Here is a 23154-nt window from a genome sequence, read left to right as displayed (position 1 = left end):
GCCGCTTGTTCAGGGAAAGCCCCTGATGGGCCAGGCCAGTTTGTTTACCTGCTGTGTCCGCAGGTTTGGTCGATCGCAGCTTCCACTGGCTGTGGTTCGCCGTTCCGGGCCAATGGGGGCTGCGGGAAGCGGCGTGGGCCGAGGAATGTGCTGGCTGCCCTTCCCGCAGCCCCCATTGGCCTGGAGCGGCATACCGCAGCCAGTGGGAGCCGCAATCAGCCGAACCTGTGGATGCAGCAGGTAAACAAACTGGCCTGGCCCACCAGGGGCTTTCCCTGAACAAGCGGCGGACTGGCTTTGAGAACCACCGAATTAAGATATTACTTTTAAATACCTTTAATCTATTTTGTGCTGAGGGAATTACCCAGGAGTCTTTGCAGTCCCTTTACAATCTCTATCCAGAGTCGAGTAAAGGGGCTGCTGCAGGAATCAGAATTGAGGCCACGAGATGAAAGGTGGGGGGAAAGTGATGTAACATGCCAGCAAAGTGACCAGTCCACACTGATGATGGGGACGATGATGGACACACATCTCATAGTTCCATGTTGATTTATTCTGTGGAATTTTTTTACATGTAAAAATCTTAAAAGGCACTCAGATTAAATTGTAGGTACTTGTGGGTACTACAACCACAGGGGCCAGTAAAAAGAAATATGGACTGAGTTTCCCATGACACAAACAATAGAGACAAGGAGGTGTAGCCATAAGTTCAAGCAGAAGCAGATTTTCAGTTAAATAACATTAATAATATAATGGTTATACCTCTAAGAGACAAAAATGAAAGCATCTCCAGGCTAATGCTCAAGACTTAAAAGACAAAACTAAAAACGGAGCTAGCTAGAATGCCCAGTATAACTGACAACTCGAGGTATGATTGACAATTTAAAAAAATAGCGAAAGGGCTTCAGACGTCAAACTAGAGTTTGTCTGATGGGTAGGTTAGGTTGTATAGAGTTGTATTATATCTGAAGGAGTAAAGGAAACCACTGCTATTTTAGAAAGATCACTCCAGTGTGGACATGACTAAGGGATGGAATCTATTTGATTAGAAAGCCCACATGACAGAAACAAGGGGTGAAATCCTTGCCCCACTGAAGTCAATTGGAGTTTTGCCAAGGACTTTAGTGGGACCAGGATTTCACTCAACTGGATCAGTATTCTGCAGATGACCAGATCAAAACTGCAACGAGTAATTCCTCACAGTAAAATCCAGACCCAGAAAGCTGCTAAGCAAGTCATTAATCACAATGCAGACAGCAAGTGCTCAGCACCTGGTGGGGTCAGGCCCTAAGAGATTAAAGGCTTATACTCTGCTGACGCAATGATGATAACAATGGGAAGGTTAGCTACCCAGTTCTATCTGGTGGAAGAGGACATCAAAGGACTGTTTGGAGAAATATGTATTGATGCAATGGACTCCACTTAAATGGAGAAGAATAAAAAGTACACTACTAAAAGAGATCAGTAAGAGAAATGTTTTGATTTGGACTTTAGTGTAGATGATGGAAGGATTTAAGGCCACATATCACAGGAAATTATTGTGGTCTTATTAGAGACTGAAATCCATGGATAAATTCATACTGCAATGTGAGTTTGTCAAGTCCAGTAAATTGCCAGAACCGGATGATGTTATCAAAGGGTTATGAAAGAAATAAAGTGTGAAGGAGCAGAGTTCTTGGCGAAATGAAGCCATAGCACTTTAAAAATAGTAACTGTTCAGGAAAAAAAAAAACTGGGAAGTCACTAATGTGGTGCCTTTTTGACTATCTAGAACCCAGGAATTACAGAATGGTGGGGCTCCTTGTGCTACTGGAGAAACTAGTTATTATGAGTTCCAGTAAGGTTAAAATAGTACAACACTTGGACAAGTATTGTCTGGACAGGTCAACCCCTGCATAGTTTTTTTCCTAAGGAAAATGATAAAAAGAGCTTTCTGCCTATGAGATTTCTTTGGAAATGTTAACAAAATGGTAGATAAAGCAGCATGAATGTAATTCACTTAGATTTTTCCGAATGCTTTTTTGAAAAGGTCTCTCATATGAGACTATTAAGGAAAATGACTAATAAATGCATAAAGGAAGTCATGCAGTTCGAACCAGCAAAGCAATTAAAAAAGTTACAGTGAAGGCTGTCTTACAGGTCAAATGTTGGGGTACCAAGGTGATTGCCAATATTTGACAAAAATTATTAAACAGATTTTGAACAAAAAGTAAAAGGAGGTGGTAAAGTATGATAATGACACTAAGTTGATTTGTTCAGTAAAATGGAGGATTATGAGAAACTCTGGATGGATTTAAACATATAAATGAAATTGACAATTTGACGGCAGAGGACATTTAAGTTGCATATATGTAAGATAATGTGCATTAGCAACAGTGGTCTAAATTCCTAATATGCTGATGGGCACTGAAGCTGTGGAATCTTCTGAAGCAAGAGAGGAGGTTAGATTGTGGCGAGTTCAATGATGATATCTGCTCACAATAGCACGTATACAAATAAAATAGCTGTATGCATTAAAGGACAGACAACAGCAGAAAATATTGCAGTGACATATTGCACAATGGTAGACATGCCTCTGATTACTGCAATTACTGTTACTGATTGGCTATGCATTGGTTACACAGCTAGTCTATGCTAAATTCCACTTTACTGTATACAGCTTCTTATATCATTCTTATCACCTTACTATTAGGACACTTTCCCGAAGTGCATTAAGTGACATGACCAATATCTATCACATGTGGTGACACTATTATTTTTATCATTCAGGTATCTCAGATATAGCTACCTGCTTATTTGTTTCACCCATTGGCTGTGTGTTCTCTCTTAGATTTTAAACTCCTTTGAGGTAGGAACTGCCATTCCCTATATGTTGCACAGTACCTACGACAATGGGGCTTTGCCCTCATTGAAGCTTTTAGGTTCTACTACCATATATACAGATATATAGAATTAAATATGTCCAACTATAGGCATAGCTATCAGTTCTTCTATTAAATGAAATAATAACTCCGTAGCGCTGGGTTCAACTGTGGTAGTTTTAAAGATATAGCAAGGACTGGAAAAGATGCACATGAGTAAGAGACTCCCCAAACTAGGATAATTCAGTCTGGAAAGGGTGATTTAAAGGGTATTTGACTGGGTGATTCAAAAATGATAGAAGGCATAAGGAAATACCGGAAAGCACTTTGCTCTTACATAGTCCCATAATGTGAAAATAATGGGACACGAAGGGAATTTAATAGAAAGAAACAAAATTCAGCCTATACAATAGTCAAAATGGGGAATTCACAGCCTTAGAGGGTAATCAAGTCAAGGCGTATGGATGGATTTTAAACAAGAGCTAGATAATGTTATTACAACAGATAACGTGGGCGTAATCGAATTTCATGTTTTTGTGGGTAACACAATAAGCATGTGGGGGATGTGAAAGAATTACTCTCCCCTAAATACTGTACAGCAAACCAGTGACTGCTTAGCTGCTTTGTTGGAGGGGAATTGATTCATAATCCCATTTTTCTCTATGTCAGGTATTGGCCAGTGCTGTAGGTAGGATGCTATGCAATGGTCTGATCCACAACAGCAAATTTTATGTTTCTAAAACACCTAAGTGAGGCCAGTGATTTGCAGAGCAATTTATTTATTTTATTTATACCTTTCATCACTGTAATCATCAGGGTTTGGGATTTGATGGTTCTTTATTTTCCCACCTGTACTATTCTTTTCCTGGATAACTTAACTCAAGAATTAGTTTCTTTCCTTTTCTTTAAAAAGGAAAGTCCTGTTTTCACCAAAGATATAGTAATCCTGTCCTCTTGCCTCTAGGGAACCATGTTCAAAATAAAAGACAGAATCAGACTCTCTTCCACATTCAGCATAGGGAAAGGGTAGCGGACTGTGACCAGGGTCCCAGTGGGGGCCAGCTGTGATCACTCAATTAGGGTGAACTGCAAATAATGGGGCAGACAATCCCCATAAAGCTGGTGGATATTCCAATACTTAGATTTACCAAGACAGCATAAAACAGCTTCTTTATTACCTTACTGGTTACTCAGAAGTCCAAACAACACAGTTCCCTTAAAGTGATCCAGCCTCAGGTACCTAAGTCAAATATGATGATTTCTGAAAATTTATTTCATCATATAAAAGAAAAGGTTCTACCAATCCCAAAGGAGTGGACACATTACCTCCCAGGTTATTGAATATTTCAGATCTTACCCAAATACATGCTACAGCCAATTCTTATTAACTAAACTAAAATTTACTAAAAAACGAAAGAGAGAGATTATGGTTAAAAGATCAATATGCATACAGACATGAGTCCAATTCTCAAGATTCAGATTCATACCAGAGATGGCGAGCTTTGTAGTTGCAAAGAGTTCTTTCAGAAATAATCCCTAGGTTATAGTACAATGGTTATATTTCAGGGCGATCCAGTTAGAACTGGGATTTCCGTCCTTGTGGTTTAGGCTTCCCCGGCATGAAACCTTAAGCAAATCTGAGATGAACAGGATCAGGACCCCAGGGTCTTTTTATACCTTTTGCTTTCTAAACACCACCAGCAATTAGTTACACAAATAAACATAGGAAAATTTATCCATTAGGCAATCTATTATAAACTTCAAAGAGACATATAGACAATGACATTATTTTACCCAAGATTCATCTAAATGTTAATATTCCCTTTTGAACTCTGAATTAGTAGCTATAGTGACAGACAGGAACTGTCTGTTTACAAGGCTAGAATTAAAGATACACACAATTAGTATCACTTCTAACAATATAAGTTTGCATTTCAAAGTTCTAGCCTATTTAGCATGAATGGCCTTAATTTCCATTCACATACCTTTCTAACATGTCTTTAAAGGTTATTTGGGTTAGTGAGGCTGTGTCTACACTGTCACTTTCTGTGATAAAACTTTAGTCATTCGGGGTGTGAAAAAACATTCCCCCCACCCCGAGTGACAAATGTTTCAGCGCTGAAAAGCAGGAGTTTAGACAGCGCTTTATTGATGGGAGCCGCACTCCCAGCGATAAAGCTACCACTCCTCGGTCGATGTCTCCGCCGGCGATGAAGCCTGACTATCCTGCCCAGGTCACAGCACTGCTGCGGTCACACTGTAATGTCAGAAGTGTAGATAGAGCCTTAGTCTGCAAGCTGTTTAACCCTTTCTGGCAATGTGTTACACTTTGTATAAGATTCATTGCAATTATATACCAGTGGTAGAAATAATGGCTTGCGTAATTATATTTTTATTCAGATATCACACCTGTCCCCATGCGTCTAGGGAACCATGTACAAAGTATAACGTTTCTTCGTAAAAGACAGTCAGACTCTCTTCCACATTCAGTACAGGGAAAGGGTAGCAGACTAGGAGCTGTTTACAGCTGGTTACAGTGGTCTACAATTTTTGAGAAGCTGTCTGCTTCAGAGATAAAATGTGATATTTATTATGTATTTTGATGTGCTGAATTCAAATATGACAATTAAAACAACTGATTGGCTACTGTTTCTAAGATATTTAAGTTTTTACATTTTATGTCTATATATATTGTGTAGATAGTAGAGTTTTAATCAAAAATTGTAAACCTAGGTCTTTTCATGTGTTTATGGTTGCTTTACATGATAATATTTCACCTGTCCTGTTTATGTAACACTTTAAAAATCAGCAAAAGGGTTCTATAAATAAAATGTATTATGAAACAAAAGGAAAAAAACTGTTATGTACATAGTTTAGTCCTATTCAGTGTCTACTCGGCGCTTCTTGGCTTGTCTCTTGTATTCATTAAATGGAGCATCTCTTGTCACTGTCCAGCAATAGTCTGCAAGCATTGATGGGCTCCATTTGCCCTGGCAGCCTGCCAGGAGATTCCACTGCTGTAGTCTGGAGCCCAACAGCTCTGCCTTACTCTTGGGGAGTTCCAAATCCCTGACAAGGTCATTCAGTTCACCTTGTGTTAGGAGGTGTGGTTCAGAGGAGGAGGATGGGAGAAAATGTGGGTCCTGTGACATTGATGGTTCAGGACCAGAAGTTTCATCCTCTTCCTCTTCTGACTCAAGTGAGAATGATTCTGGTGCATCAGGAACCGGCAGTCCTTCTCCGTGGGGTACTGGGCGTATGGCTGATGGAATGTTTGGATAATGCACAGTCCACTTTTTCTTCTTTGACACACCTTTCCCAACTGGAGGCACCATGCAGAAGTAACAATTGCTGGTATGATCTGTTGGCTCTCTCCAAATCATTGGCACTGCAAAAGGTATAGATTTCCTTTTCCTGTTCAACCACTGGCGAAGATTTGTTGCACAAGTGTTGCAGCATATGTGTGGGGCCCACCTCTTGTCCTGATCTCCAATTTTGCAGCCAAAAGAAAGGTGACAGGCTTTCTTAACCATAGTGGTTATACTGCGCTTTTGTGATGCAAAAGTCACTTCACCACAAACACAGCAGAAGTTATCTGCACTCTTCACACAAGTACGAGGCATCTCTGCTCACTTTGGCTAAACAGAAATGTGTCCCTTTGCAAAATGAAACACTGACAAATAAGAGAGCACGACACTGTATGATTTCTAGAGCTGATATAGGGCAATTTGTTCAGCAGAGTGATGTAAGCTTCCTTATGATTGCATCATCCAGGACTTCTAGGAATAACATGATGCAATTCATATCATGTATGACGTAATACCAGCTTCAGATTGCATCATTCATTGTTTTGCCTAAAAAGCAAGTACTGTCCAAACCCAGTCATAGGCCTGGTCCACACTACACTGTTAAACCGATTTTAACAGCGTTAAATCGATTTAATGCTGCACCCGGCCACACTACACTGCTCTTTATATCGATTTAAAAGATTCTTTAAATCAATTTCTATACTCCTACAAAACAAGAGGAGTAACGCTAAAATCGATATTACTATATCAAGTTAGGGTTAGTGTGGACGCAAATCGATGTTATTGGCCTCATTCTTTTACAGTAGCTACCCACACTGCACGGCTCCAGAAATCGACGCTAGCCTCAGACCATGGACGCACACCACTGAATTAATGTGCCTAGTGGGGACGTGCACAATCGACTTTATAATATCTGTTTTATAAAATCGGTTTAAGCTAGTTCGAATTTATCCAGTAGTGTAGACATACCCATAGATTTATTCATATATCCAGTCAAAGATGTATTTTAGTCATTTCTGGTTTAAATTGAGATCCCTTCCCTTTATAACTCACTTTTCCTCTGCCCTTCCCAAGTCAAGGGTTGTATATACTGACCCAATAGCATATCTTGAAAACTAGAGCCAATCAACAATTTTAAGCATCATTTTCGTTCTCAGTGACCCAGAATTAGTAAAGTCGGACTACATTTATTTCAGAAGCATTTTGGCTGTAGAGCAATGTTACAGATCCCTAATTTACAGATCACATCTGCTTCAGTCCAGCTCCCTAAGGGGGCCAGTGGAGATTTGGCAGAATGCAGCTACGTTCACCCTCAACCCCTAAGCCAGTGTTTGCATGGGGGGAGTGAAGGGGCATGATTGGCATAGGAATTAACTACACCGACTTTATGCTGCCTGAGAGCTCCCTAACCCCTGGCAGAATTCTCAGTAGGCTGTCCAGGCAAGACTCCAGCCTCTTTGCAATGAGTGATGCAAAGAGGGCAGAATGGAGAGAGAATCTGGCCCGGAGACAGCTGAATATCCATCATCGCCTACTATATTATGGGCAAAATTTTCAAACGTGTATACCTAGAGTTAGAGAGACAGTGGGTGAGGTAATATCTTTTACTGGATCAAATTCTGTTGCCAAAGAGACCAACTCAAAAGCTTTCTCGTCCACCAACAGAAGTTGTTCCAATAAAAGATATTACCTCACTCACTTTGTATCTCAAATATTATCTTGGAACCAACACGACTACAACAGCATTGCAAATACCTAGAGTTAAGCACCTAAATTCGTATTTAGGCACCCAAATCAGCAGCTTGATTTTTAAAAGGAGCTGAGCTGTTCAGAAAAGTCAGGCTTCTTATTTAAATGCTAACTTTAGACAGCCAAGTTTCAAAATACTGGCTTCTAGATTTTGTTTGAAATTTTCTCTATAGTCCTAGAGTAGCTGTTTTTATAACTGAAACCCACTATTTACTTATTTTGTTAACATTCTTACAGTATCTTTTTCACATGAATCTCAATTGACTTTTTACTCAATATATCTTAAACATTCTATTAAGCTCTGCTTTTAAAAGTCCTTTACAGCATTTATGTCATGCTTGTTTTATGCTACCTCTGAATTTGTTTGTGTATTCTACTTCATTTACTTCTTTTCCCAAACAATTATGCATCTCAAAATTCCCTTTAATCCCATCCATAAGTATACATTTAAAGTACCTAATCTACTGTATACTGGTTTTGATAAAAGAACATCGACATCTGTAATTAGAGAAGCAGGAGTTGAAGGATAAGATGAAAAAGCAGAGAAGATTAATGATATAATTTAAAAGGATCAGTATTTTGGTTCAGACTTTTCTTGTTCTTAATATTTCTTATGCTCTGGTCTGTAAATATTCTCCAGTTCCCCTTATAATTAAAGATTGAAATTCTGGCCAACCTTCCATGGAATTCTTCTTCTTCTGGGTTTTGGGCACGATTCTCAGCTTTGCCTAACTCAGGAGAATGTTTTGAACTACTATATTGTGCAGTTTTACAATATCAACATCCAGGGAATGAAAAAATAGCACACAGGTCTTGCCAATTTTCTGAAAGCAAACATGCTCTGTGTGTGGGGGGCAGGGGTCTGAAGTTATAGAAGGGTCACAAAAAATAACAGAGTAATGTCACTTTGGGTATGTCTACACTATGGGATTATTACAATTTTAAGAAACCGGTATTTGGAAACAGATTGTATAAAGTTGAGTGCACGTGGCCACACTAAGCACATTAATTCAGCGGTGTGCGTCCATGTACCGAGGCTAGCATCGATTTCCAGAGCATTGCACTGTGGGTAGTTATCACATAGCTATCCCATAGTTCCCGCAGTCTCCCCTGCTCACTGGAATTGAGTTGAGATCCCAATGCATGATAGGGCAAAAACAGGGTCGCGGGTGATTCTGGGTAAATGTCATCAATCAATCCTCCCTCCGTGAAAGCAATGGCAGACAATCATTTCGCGCCCTTTTCCCTGGATTGCCCTGGCGGACGCCATACCACAGCAACCATGGAGCCCATTTTGCCTTTTTTCACTGTCACCGTATGTCTACTGGATGCTGCTGACACACGTGGTACTGCAGCGCTACACAGCAGCATTCACTTGCCTTTGCAAGTTAGCAGAGACAGTTACCAGTCCTATTGTACCATCTGCTGCTGTCATGGGTGCTCCTGGCTGGCCTCGGTGAGGTCAACCGAGGACGCATGGAGAAATATGGGAATGACTCCCCAGGTCATTTCCTTCTTTACATTTTGTCTAAAGGTAGAGTCAATCCTGCCTACAATATTGGGCAAGCCTACTAAAGAACCAGAGGACAGACGTTCCGGGTCTGAGCCCCAGACATCCTGCAGAAATGATGAGCTGCATGCCATTCTAGGGGGTGCCTGGCAACAACCCCACCCATTGCTTCCCTCCTCCCACACCCCTCTTGGGCTACCGTGGCAGTTACCCCCAATTTGTGTGATGAAGTAATAAAGAATGCATGAATAAGAAACACTGACTTTATTGAGATAAAACGGGGGAGAGGCAGCCTCCAGCTGCTATGATATTCAAGGCAGGACTGAATCTCCAGGAGACAAAGCTTAAAGAAGGGAATGACCGGGAGTCATTCCCATTTTTGCCCAGGCGCCCCCGGCTGACCTCACCGAGGCCAGCCAGGAGCACTCACGAGATGATGACGATGGCTATCAGGCCTATTGAACCATACACCATTAGGAAGGGAAGGAGAGGGGATGCTGCTGTTCAGCGCTGCAGCATCGAGTCTACCAGCAGCATCCAGTAGACATACGGTGACATTGAAAAAAGGCGAGAAACAATATTTTTCCCTTTTCTTTCCTGGGGGAAGGATGGGGGAGGATTGACAACATATACCCTGAACTACCCTGTGACAATGTTTTTGACCCTTCAGGCATTGGAAGCTCAGCCAAGAATGCAAATGGTTTTCGGAGACTGTGAAAACAGCTGTGGGATAGCTCGAGTCCTCAGTCCCCTCTTCCTCCCTCTATAAGCATCCATTTGATTCTTTGGCTTTCTGTTACGCTTGTCACGCAGCACTGTGTTGAGTCCCTGCTGTGGCCTCTGTCTATCATAGCCTTGGAGATTTTTTCAAATGCTTTGGCATTTTGTCTTTTGGAACGGAGTTCTGATAGAACAGATTCATCTCCTCATACAGAGATCAGATTCAGTATCTCCTGTATGGTCCATGCTGGAGCTCTTGATCGGCGTTCCATGCTGGGCAAACAGGAAATGAAATTCAAGAATTCATGAGGCTTTTCCTGTCTACCTCGCCAGTGCATCAGAGTTCAGATTCCTGTCCAGCGCGGTCACAATGATGAACTATGGGATAGCGCCCGAAGGCCAATACCGTCGAATTGTGGCCACACTAACCCTAATCCAAAATGGTAATACCGATTTCAGCGCTACTCCCCTCGTCAGGAAGATTACAGATACCAGTATTAAGAGCCCTTTATATCGATATAAAGGGCTTCGTTGTGTGGATGGGTGCAGGGTTAATGCAGTTTAATTTTGCTAAATTCGATCTAAACTCGTAGTGTAGACCAGATCTTTGTTTTGCAACTGTCTCTAACTTTTCAGAATTTAGTTTAAAATTTGAAGCTATGAAAAAAAAATCTGGGGTATCCTCCATCCAACCTTCCTATTACTTACACGGTAAGAGGAAAAGCCATTTGCTGATACTGTTTGTAGATCTGGGTGAAAAACTAATTGTGTTGTAAGAAACTCAATCTCAAGATTTCTCTTGAAAGTAGAACTGCATCCTTCATCCAACTTGTAAATTCTTCCTCACTCTCTGAATATTATAGGCAATGAACAGCATGCAAAGTTAAAGAGAGAAAAGCACTGTTTTACACTAGGATTTTCTAATTACTCGTGTTAGTGCTGCAGTTTTTTGTGTAAGTGAATTTCACACTGTAACATCACCAAAAACTACCCAGGCCTTGCCTTTCAACTACTGAGATTTTTTTCCTTGTAACTCTCCTCTCTCTCTTTTCTAGTCATTGATTTTTTTTTATTTTGCAACTCAAGTTCAATATCAGTTATTAAACAATTAACTAAAGCTACTTTTCCAGTTTAATAAATCCCAGTTCTTCCTTCGTTTTAGCAATCAGCTCCTATGGATTCATGATTAAATCTGCCCAATGGCCTATTCAATTAGAGCTTCTCATTAAGGACCTTCCCAAAGTAACAAATGTCTGCAGAACAACCAAAGAACTTTTCTCAAGGAGACCAAAAGCATAATCTGTTTTGAAAGTGATATGAAATGATGGAAGGGTGCAGGCTGCAGAAGTGGGATCTTCGTTATATTACATAGGAGGTGGTAAGATTGGTTTTGGCCACATAATTGCACATACACTATAGTAGCACCTAAAACATGCATAGCAGAGTACAGGCATATAGGAAGACTGTCCTTGCTCAACAATCTAATGGTAGTCATGACTCAACAAGTGACAGTTACTACAACAGGTGGCTAAATAGAACAGCAAAGGTTACTTTGCTCTCAATGAACAGTTATCCAGTCTCTAATGAAGTGCTGTTAGTTCTGCACTACCTGCAAAAACAGAACATGATCTCTGGTACCGCATATCAGTTTTCCTTTGGGCCTCTAAACTAGGGCTGTCAATCAGTTACAGTTAATGCCTGCGATCAACTGAAAGCAAAATTAATGCATTATTTTTTAACACATTAATCGTATTCCTCTGGATGGGGAGAGAGGCAGCAGCAGCGGCGGGAGGGAGGGGAGGCTGAAGCCCCAGTGCGCAGCTCCACAGGTGGGCTGAAGTGCTGGGCTGGAACCTTGAGCCCCATATGGACCGGAGCCCCGAGTCCTATGGGGGATGAAGCCCAGAGCCCCAAGCGGGCCGGAGCCCTGAGCCCCAAGCAGAGCTGAAGTCCAGGACCTTGAGCTTATCTTTGAAAATACAGAAAATATTCAAAAATATTTAAATGGATGGTATTCTATTATTGTTTAACAGTGCGATTAAAACTACGATTCATTGCAATTTATTTTTTTAATTGTTTCACAGCCCTACTCTAAATCTTCTATTATTTTTACCTTTCAATTGAGAATAATTGCAGGAAAGAAAACAATTTAAATAGTAATATGTCTATATGGTCCTGTTACTGGCTGAGAAGTTTGGATTATATTAATTTATTTTCTATTTGTTTCTGTAATTCATGGCACCCAGATGACTGACAACCAGCTCCAATATAGATGTCTAAAATATATTATGAAAGATTTGGGCACAGGGTCAACAGAAAAATTAGTAATTTGCTTTCCTGAACACTGACACATTCTACTTTCCCAGCATACTCTTCAGTCATTTCGCCACATGCCAGGCTAGCAGATGCTGCAGCTCTCTTGGTACTAGCTAGAGTTTTCCCTCAAACTGTTCTATATTGTCACATAATTTTAACTGTTCATTTCACCAGCACCAGTTCATCATTTTTATGTCTCCATATTACCTTCAGGGATATTTCTACGGTATCCTCAAATACAATATCTGAATCAGCCCAGAGTCTATATGATCGAAAAGAAATACCCCAAAGCAGTTAAATAAATATTTTTCTGCAATTCATTTTTACTTATTACTTTAGCCAACATTTATTTTTTTAATATTCCCTGCAGCATGTGGCTTGTCTGCTAATAAAGATCTATACCAATTATATTATTTATAAGCTCAGTCAACTGTGGAGACCATCTTTGCTTTGGAAAACTTTTATGCATGCCAATTTGAGACCATATATCCAGCTCCTCAGCCTACATGCTAAATTTAGAAGTGAATCGGAGTTGGACTTTTCATCTAGGTCTAGATTTTGATGCACATAGGGCCCTGTTCAGTAACTCTTATTAACAGTATTCCCATTGATTTAAATGGGCTATTTACATGGCTGAGCACTACCTAAGTAAGCAAAGGATCTATAATCAGCCCCAAACTTGCTGGCTTCAGCGGGAGCCATAATCCTCCAGCAGCAGAATCTGGGCGTCTGTTAATAAGTCTAACTGTACATGTTCCCATCAGTCAAGGAAACTGGCTGAAACACTTTATTTGTGAGGCAAGTTTTGACTCTACTCATAAGATGCTGCATCAATCTAAAACTAAATGATCCAGTTAAGCAAATCACATATTAACATCAAACATGGAAATTTGGACATGTATTTGTATGACACGGAGTTAGGCCGGGAGAAAAGAAAATAAACAAGATCTTATTTGAACACATTCACAGCAACACATAATTCAGATCTAGATCACACACAAGGGCTGGGACTAGAACCCTTGACTAAAGCTCCAAAAGCACATGCGTCTACCACATGGGCTAAAGAATCTCTCTAGCCACTAATATTAGTGGAAATTACCTTATTCTCTCAGTAGGGCTGCTACCAGAGGGCAACATTAGTCACTCACACACAATGACCCTGATCTTGTAACATGCAGCACAGAAATAAACTGATGTATCCATTTAGAGCTCCACTGAAGTCAATGGGCTCTAACTGGGTCTGTGGGACAGCAGTATTTCTGTGTTGTGGTACCAGGGCCAAAGACAGTATATTACACTATGATGCTGGATAACCAATATGGTAATTACTAAATATTCTATTGAATTATTTTAAAAATAATAAATCTTCTCAGTAAACTTTTAAATTCTATTCATTAACCTTTATTAAGAAAAAATATTTTTGAAGAGTACCATATGTCACTCATAACATAGGAGTGGAGGCACCAGAAATAGTTAAAATAGAGATATTTACCTTTCTGTCTTGTTAATGAGACTTGTTATCTGGCTTGCTGCTGTGTTCAAGAGAGAAGAGGCTTGGGAATCCCACAAATGTATATTATTTATTAGGTACTCTCTGTAAGCAAATCTTTTACTCAGATGATACTTCTTATTAGCCTGCAAAAAATCCATTAGCTCTTCAATGTCCTCCTATAGGAAAGAATGTGAACAAATATGTCTAATTAGAAGTTATGTTCATTTTAACTAACATCTCAGAGAGTGCTATTTAGACCAGTTTTATGCATTATAAGAATATTAAACAGCCTTTACAAATGAAAAACAACAATAAACTTCTATACAAGCTAGTTAAAAGTATTTTAAATTAGATGATTATGTCAAGTTATTACCAGGGCCGGCTATAGGCCGATTCAGTCGATTCCCCGGAATTGGGCCCCACGCCTAAGAGGGCCCCGCGCGTTAAGTGCCTTTTAAATTTTTTTTGCTTACCCCGGCTGCGTTCTGCTCCGGGGTCTTCCAGGGACCCGCTCCCCTGACCAAAGCGCCAGTGGGAGTGCGGCCGCCCCACAGCCCGGCTCTCCCAGCTGGAGCCCCGGCCAGAGCGGGGCAAACCACCCTGCACCCCGCTCTCCCGGCCGGAGCCGGGCAAGCCGCCCTGCAACCCCGCTCTCCCGGCCGGAGCCGAGCAAGCCGCCCTGCAACCCCGCTCTCCCGGCCGGAGCCCCGGCCGGAGCAGGACAAGCCGCCCTGCGGCCCCGCTCTCCCGGCCGAAGCTAGGCAAGCCGCCCTGCAACCCCGCTCTCCCGGCCGGAGCCGGGCAAGCCGCCCCGCGGCCCCGCTCTCCCGGCCGGAGCCGGGCAAGCCGCCCCGCGGCCCCGCTCTCCCGGCCGGAGCCGGGCAAGCCGCCCCGCGGCCCCGCTCTCCCGGCCGGAGCCGGGCAAGCCGCCCCGCGGCCCCGCTCTCCCGGCCGGAGCCGGGCAAGCCGCCCCGCGGCCCCGCTCTCCCGGCCGGAGCCGGGCAAGCCGCCCCGCGGCCCCGCTCTCCCGGCCGGAGCTGGGCAAGCCCTAACTGCAGCCCTGCTCTCCCAGCTGGAGCTCTGGGCCCTTTCAATAGCCCCCAAAGCCCTGGGATAGCAGGGGGCTCCAGGGGCTATTTAAAGGGCCGGGGCTCCAGCTGCCTCTGCCACCCCATCCTTTAAATAGCCACCGGAGCCCCCCCCCGCCGCCCCCATGTATTCTCCAGGGCTCCCATGGCTATTTAAAAGGTCCGGGGGGTAGAGGCAGGGGAGCCCCAGGCCCTTTAAATAACCCCCAGAGCCCTGGATAGCGGGAGCCTTGGGGGCTATTTAAAGGGCGAGGGCTCCAGCTGCCTCTGCTGCACCCCCTGCCCTGCTCACACCAGCCCTGCCCCCCCGCCTGCAGCCAGTTTTGCACCCCATGCCCACAGCCAGCCCCTGCCAAACCCCCTGCCCTGTCTCCAGCCAACCCCTGCCACACACCTCTGTGGCCCTGCCCAAAGCCAGCCAGCCCCACACACAGCCCTGCCCGCACCAGCCCTGCACACCCTGCCTGCCCTGCCCACACCCAGCTCCGCACACCCTGCCCTGTCTCCAGCCAATCCCTGCTGCACCCCCCTGCCTAAAGCCAGCCAGTTCCGCACTCCTCTGTCTCCAGCTCTCTCAACCCCTGCTGCACCCCCCTGCGGCCCTGCCTGAAGCCAGCCCACCCCACATACCCCTGTCTCCAGCCAGCCCTGCACCCCTTGCCCTGCCTGCAGCTAGACCCTACCTCCAGTCAGCCCCTGCCCTGCCTCCAACCACCCTCATGTCCACTGCTGCCCTACAGTTCCCAGGGCAGTAACCCTGCACACCTGCTTCAATGAGGGGGGCAGGACGCAGCTGGGACCCACACATGTGCACACCTGCAGGAGTGTCAGGGACCCACACATGTGAAATGGCGGCCATTAATAAGCAATCAACAGCATATATGATGCAATGTACAAAATATACATTTGTATTATTTATATAGTTATGGAAAGTAAATAATACTTGGAAGAAACAAAAGGCTTTTTTTTTTTTTAGTCATCCCTGCCAGGGCCCCGCCGAAAATGTTCGAATTGGGCCCCGCACTTCCTAAAGCGGGCCCTGGTTATTACAGTTGCATCAGTCTAACACAATGTGTTGATCTTCAGGCCTGAACAGCCAGCCACTGAGCACAGTGCTTACTACCCAGAGTAGTCCATGGACGTCAATGAGACTACTCAGGGTCCTGATTCAACAAGATACTTGAAGCACGTCCCAAAATTTAAGAGCACGACCAGTCCTGTTGACTTTAGCAGGACTACTCATGTGCCTAAACTAGATACATGCTTGCTGAACTGAAGCCCAAAGGTAGTAAGCTCTATGCTCAGTAGAAAGCATATGCAGAGCCATGCTCCTAAAAAACAAAACAACAGCAACAATTTTCACTTTAAGATAGAGTGTGAAATTTCCAAAAGTGCCTATGTGACTTAGGATCCTAAATCTTAGGGTCTAAGTCACTTAAGCACCTTTAAAGATTTTACTCAGGAGTTTTAAAAACAGGTCAAGTTTTATTCAGATTTGTAATGTAAAGCCCAATTAGCCACACAGACTGCCTGAGTGAACACGCACAACTCCAATCATTATTGGGGACTGTTATGTACATGCATTAATAATTTTTGTCTAGACTTTAAATTTTTAAAATTAAAGGGCTGTAGTTTTGCATCTTATTTCTTTTGTCAATCAGTTTAAAAGTGATAACACAGCAAAGTTCTGTGACGGGCTGGATGACAGAACCCCCCTTGAGGCTGCCAACTGATGTGCCTCTGCTTTCCAGCCCTGGCAGCTTGGGACTTTAGTGCCTTGCCTGGTTTGAGCCAGACCCACTAGCCTGCTGGAAAACCAGACCCAGGTCTGGACCACGTCCCCTAACAGCTGTAGGCTTGACTGAAAGCAGCTTAAGACGTGTTCCTGGCCTTAACACTCAGATGCTCAACTCCCAATGGGGTCCAAACCCCAAATAAATCCGTTTTATCTTGTATAAAGCTTATACAGGGTAAACTCATAAATTGTTCACTCTCTATAACACTGATAGACAGATATGCACAGCTGTTTGCCGTCCCCCCAGGTATTAATACATACTCTGGGTTAATTAATAAGTTAAAAGTGATTTTACTAAATACAGAAAGTAGGATTTAAGTGGTTCCAAGTAATAGCAGACAGAACAAAGTGAATTACCAAGCAAAATAAAATAAAACATGCAAGTCTAAACCCGATACAGTAACAAAACTGAATACACATAAAATCTCATCCTCAGAGATGTTTCAATAAGCTTCTATCACAGACTGGAAGCCTTCCTAGTCTCAGTACAATCCTTTCCCTGGTACAGCCCTTGTTCCAGCTCCGGTGGTAGCTCGGGGATTTCTCATGATTACAGCCCCCTTTGTTCTGTTCCACCCACTTCTATATTTTTGGCACAAGGCAGGAATCTTTTGTCTCTCTGAGCCCCCACCCCCCAAAGGAAATGCACCAGGTTTAGGATGGATTTCAGTACCAGGTGACATGGTCACATTTCCTGTGAGATGCCAAGCCTTTATTCTTCCCAGGCTGGCTCACAGGAAGGCCTGCCTGCGAACAGAGCCATCGACAGTCAATTGTCCTGGCTGATGAGAGCCATCAAGATTCCAAACCACCATTAATGGCTGTGGAAGTAGAGCAAGTACTGACAGGGATTTGAAGGGGATTTCAATGCAAACAGCCCCCTCTGTGAGCAAGAGTAAGGCTAGCTGTAACCCTAATAATGTGAGACTTGTGGAAGCGAGGATTGTGTGAAGCGAGTGGGAAAGAACTGTGTGAGAAGTTGTTGCGACCTTGTGTTAGATATGGAATGTAGACTATAGTCTAAGTAGAAGTGAGAAAAATAAGATCTCAGGATGACCTATGTATAAACAAAATACAGCTGTTGCTTATTATTGTATGTAACAAAAGGTATAAATGCTTGCTGTAATTGTTTACCTGGAGAGAGACCTATTTGGCTCTCTTCTTCCACGCAATTGCTAGAAATAATAAAGTATATTTGGGGTCGGGAAGGAATTTTCCTCCGGGGCAGATTGGCAGAGGCCCAGGAGGTTTTTCGCCTTCCTCTGCAGCGTGGGGCATGGATCACTTGCTGGTGGATTCTCTGCAACTTGAGGGCTTCAAACCACAATTTGAAGACTTCAATAACTCGGACATAGGTTAGGGGTTTGTTATAGAAGTGGATGGGTAGGGTTCTGTGGCCTGCTTTGTGCAGGGGCTCAGACTAGATGATCACATTGGTCCCTTCTGACCCTAGAATCTATGAGTCTATCTGAATCTGCTGCACTCAACCAGAGAGTGAGAACTCTGTTTTTCTCTGACAATGACCCACATTGTGCAACATCAAAAGCTCTACAAGTGGAGATAATTACAGAAACATTACTATTTGATGGCTCTCTGTGAGGAAGTTAAGACTGGAATATTTGTCATTACCTGTATTTTAGAGTAATCCTGCACTAATGCTTTGGTTGCTTCTAACTTCAATTCTCCCTTGAAAATGGCATTTTTTATCTGTGTAAAAAAGACATTATGGAGCTCTATTCTCTGGAAAATAGCCAGCTGTCGATAAGCTTTTGCGAAGTACTCCTCCTGCCTCACCAAAAGGAACCTCTTCATGTGGTTCTGCTCAAATTTGTGAATTTTTTCCAGAAGACATCTGTATTCTATAGCAGACTGGAAGAGGACAAAAAACAAAAACAAAAACAAAAACACACAAGCCCAAATGATTACCAGTATTTAATATATTTTTAAAAGTACCAATATTACTGAGAATAATGATTACAACAAGCTCACATGTATTCAATGCATACTATACTCATTCCTCTTTAAATGATCTGAAATGAGCAGCTGTTTTGAAATAAAATATTAATATTAAATCATATATTCAATATTCAACAGAAATGCCAGTGCTAGAAGTTGTTCACCTATCCATAACACAAAGGGTTACACATATTCAACTAATAACCCAGATCACATTGCCAAGGCATAATGAAGACTTTTTGAAACTGAAGAAGTATCCTCTAAAATTCCTTATAAAATTCTACTGCATCCTTAAAATGTTTTTACTAATAAAGTAGCATGTACATTAACTGCAATGGGGCTTCTTGTACTTTGTGCAGCCAAGAATATGCTTAAATCCTTGGTGGGGGGAAGAGGGGAGCAGGGCTGGAGCCTTAGACCATAAATGTTGTGCAGTACCATTCATCAGCCAGTAGAGAGAGTGCAATCTTGCAAATCTTCAGTCTGTGAATCCAGGTTCTAATAATGGCAGGATATCCATCACTACAGTATCAAAATAGTACCTGCGTGCCATCCAAGATTAAAAAAACAAACACAAAACCCACAAAACTGATATATCTTTGTTTTCCTCCTATGCTATTAAGAGGAAGGGCTTAGGGCTTTGCAACTGTTGTTTTTAATCCTTTTCAAATTCCTCAAATCAACACTTCTACTCTTCCACACATAACAGTACGTTTATTTACTCTGAAAACTTGGCAAAAAGTGAATTTTGCCTATATCTTTTAATCCTATGTCACTGAACTCCCTGGGAGATTTGTGATCATTGGCAAGGGGTGCATCTAGATCAAGGGTTCTCAAACTGTGGGTCAGGACCACAAAGTGGCTCACGACCTATTTTAATAGGGTCGCCAGAGCTGGTGTTAGACTTATTGGGGCCTGGAGCTGAAGCCCGAACCCCATCACTTGGGGCTGAAGACAAAGCCCAAGGGTGTCAGCCCTGAGCAGCAGAGTTTAGGTTATATGCCCCCTGCATGAGGCTGACGCCCTTGGGCTTCTGCTTTGACTCTCCCGCCTGGGGCAGTGGGGCTTGGGGTCCCCCAACCTGGGGCAGCAAGCTCAGGCTTCGGTCCCCATTCCTGGGGTCCTGTAGTAATTTTAGTTGTCAGAAGGGAGTAATGATGCAATGAAGTTTGAGGACCCCGATCTAGATACAAGCTAGCCATAATACATAATAAAATACTAATACGCATTTTGAATAAATCTGTTGTCTGGGGTAAAGCTTCAAATAGATGTATGGGACAGGGAGAGCATCAGCAGTACACAACTCCCTTCCTGTTCATTAGTCAGATACGTAACTCCGGTATTCACATTTCTGAAAAATAAAGACACTTGGTTTTTGCTTGTGCCTTATTAGCAATGTAAAGACATCTCCAAAGCTTACAACGCAAATGTCAAAAGAAACAAACTTTCTCACAGCAATTTTTTGGGTGAAAATGAACAAATGATACCTTACTTTTCCATCCAAATTAGTTATAGATTTAAGTACACACACAAACTTTTGCCTAGATGTAATGGCACAAAAAAAGAAAAAAATTATCTGCTTGTGCCCCTTTGTGGTCCTGGAATAGCAATGGAATCCATTGGCATGGACCACTGCACAGATTTCAGTGCAGATCCCATTGAAAACACTGGAACTTGGAAGAGATGCAGGGGTCTGTTCTTCTACATTCCATTCAGAACCAGGGCCAATCTAAAACCAGAAATCCTGGTAGATGTAGTGGAATATATCTGATGCTCCTTGTACATTTGTTAAAAGGTAGAAAAACTTAAAAACTGACTTAGAGAGCAACTGTTCAATTATGATTTGAATGACAACTAAACAGGTTGACAAGGTGGATGCGGTATTATCTTTTATTGGACCAACTTGTGTTGGTCAGAGAGAAAAGCTTTCCAGCCACCACAGCACTTCTTCCGGTTTGGGAAACACCCAAGAGTGTCACAGCTAATTACAAAATGGAACAGATTGTTTAACATAAATAGTTAACGTATCTTTCAGGGGACCATTCAAGGAAAAGTGTGTCTCATCCAGTGCAGTAAATGCCTCAATAATAATTATGTGGTGAAACCAGACAACCACTACTCTCTCCAGTGAACTCACACAGAAAAATGACAGAAGTTAAAAACACCCTATCACCTGTGGTGAACACTTTTCACAAAACAATCACTCGCTATACGACCTCTCAGTTCTCATTCTCAAAGGAAATCTACACAACTTCAAAAGACGACTCTGGGAGCTTAAATTCATAACTTTGTTAGACACTAACAAAGATGGATGGAATGGGGACACTGGATGTATGGCTATTACAAAAATCTATAACCCACTAACAACATCCAACCCCCCCACCCCAGCTGCTTCCTCCCCCTCCTTCTGACCGAAGGGCTGTTAAAGGGTCACTCCACCTTGAATAATCCCTTGAAATATGTGTTAACTACTTATCCTAAACAATCAGTTCCACCTTGTATTTGACTGTGACTCTCTAAGTACCTTTCCCAGACCTGAATAAGAGCTCTGTGTAAACTGGAAAGCTTGTTTCTCTGACCACAGAAGTTGGTCCAATAAAAGATATTACCTCACCTACCTTCTCTCTCAAATATCCTGGGCCTAACATGGCTACAACAACCCTGCATACAACTAAATAATTGAAACATGCAATTACCTGCTTAAATGTATGACTCATCCTTCAGAACTGCCCAGCTTTCCTGCCCTGCACAATTTGTCATTACAGTACAAAATAGTTTTGGATATTAAGAGCCTTTGTTTAGACAAGCAAAACCCCAGTACCACAACAGTGTAACCCAGAGACATCTCTGTGAAAATGTGCCCCTGTTAAAATCAATGATTACATTCTGGTGGGAAAATTTCAGTGTCTGAATTGCACAATCAATAAAAATATGCACCAGATAAGAAAGGAAACGGGGACGCCCTTTAAGAGCCACATCTGAGAGTTCAGTTCAGAAATTACTAGTGGCTGCTCTGGGAGATACTCATGCTTCAGCCAAGAATACACATCAGGAATAAAATCCAAGGCCTGCTTCCTCCCACATCCATGGAATAATAGGAAAATGATAAACATTTTAGAGTGGGATTTTCATAAGCACTCAACACAGGCCTCACTCTGCTCCCAGCAGTTAAGCCAAGCTGAGCACTTCTGAAAAATATCACCCTTAGATTTTTAGCCATCGTCTGCACCCAGAGACAAACTTATAGTGAGAGAGAGAACAGAAGGAGGGTTGATCCCATCCAACTAACCTCATGTTTCCTATCTTAGCTAAGGTCTATATTGGCACACCAATCTTCTCCCTTCTGCATCTGGTCTCTCACCCACATTTCTCCTCTTTGAATTGCTGCATTTTATTCCCCTGCAATGCCACTTTCCTCCACATTCCAGAGGAAAATTGAAATGACATGAAATACAGTATCTCTAAAGCTAGTAAAGACTCTTTCATAGATTTTAGTCCTCTTTTCTCTGCTTCTATGAGTGCAAAGAGCACAACAGTTGAGGGGGGAGGAGTGGTGGAGGAGATAAATGGATCAGCACAGACGCTCAAGGGTCTGGTTTTGTCACTCTTCCCCAGCGTCAATCCAGGATCTCTCAGTGGCTTCCATCACGTGGGACTTCTAAAACCAAACTGGAAAAAAACACTAGAAAAAGTACAATGCTGTATTGTACTATACCGAAAGGTAGCTGAGACAGCTTCAAGGAGAGGCAGAGACAGCAAATTTCAGCTGAGTCCTTCTGCCTGATAGTGTAAATATGTCAAAAAGACAAGTGAACTCTTGCAAGAGTCACAGGTCATATACACATTTGTTCCTATGGAAGAGCTCAACAGGTCTGCACCACACTGCATCCTCATATAATACTCCTCCATACAATAGGCGTTGCATCAAACCATTTCCCACCAACCCCTACACACAGCTATTAACTTTGGTGGGTCATATTTATCACAGTAACTATTTCTGCCAAAAAAAAAAAAAAAAAAAAAGGTGTTATTAATTACAATAAAAGCACTAAACAAGTACACTGCATTCAAATAAAACATTTTTTTCTTTTGTAGCATATGCAAGAATGGGACAAAGAATTTAAGACTCCTGTGGTGGAAGTCTGCACACCTTGGTCTGTGGGAATATGTTCCTAATACGAATTATATTGTCCCTACAATTCACTGAAAAATGGGCAGCTTGAACAGCAGCCATGTTACATTCAGTACAGAGGTGTACACATTCACGGCATATTACAATAATCTACAGTGGAGCACCAGTAGCAAATCATGAATTGTGTTGGTTACTCCTTCTGAGCCATCTTAATCGAAGTTATGAGG

The 23154-nt window shown here is 42.4% G+C and overlaps 1 protein-coding gene across 4 annotated transcripts in view; it reads right to left on the bottom strand.

Annotated features, from left to right (window-relative positions):
- The window catches only part of EVC2 (EvC ciliary complex subunit 2), a 168353-nt gene that overhangs the window by 64494 nt on the left and 80705 nt on the right, over window positions 1-23154 (bottom strand). For all 4 annotated transcript variants that reach the window (XM_030563458.1, XM_030563460.1, XM_030563459.1 and 1 more), the window contains exons 11-12: window positions 18469-18708; window positions 13957-14132 (exon numbers count right to left, since the gene is read on the bottom strand). In XM_030563458.1, coding sequence (XP_030419318.1) covers window positions 13957-14132; window positions 18469-18708 — 416 coding nt within the window. The remainder of the gene's footprint in view (window positions 1-13956; window positions 14133-18468; window positions 18709-23154) is intronic.

This window comes from Gopherus evgoodei, chromosome 5, assembly GCF_007399415.2.
Source record: "Gopherus evgoodei ecotype Sinaloan lineage chromosome 5, rGopEvg1_v1.p, whole genome shotgun sequence".
Classification (NCBI taxonomy): domain Eukaryota; kingdom Metazoa; phylum Chordata; order Testudines; family Testudinidae; genus Gopherus; species Gopherus evgoodei.
This window is presented reverse-complemented; position numbering and strand designations above follow the sequence as displayed.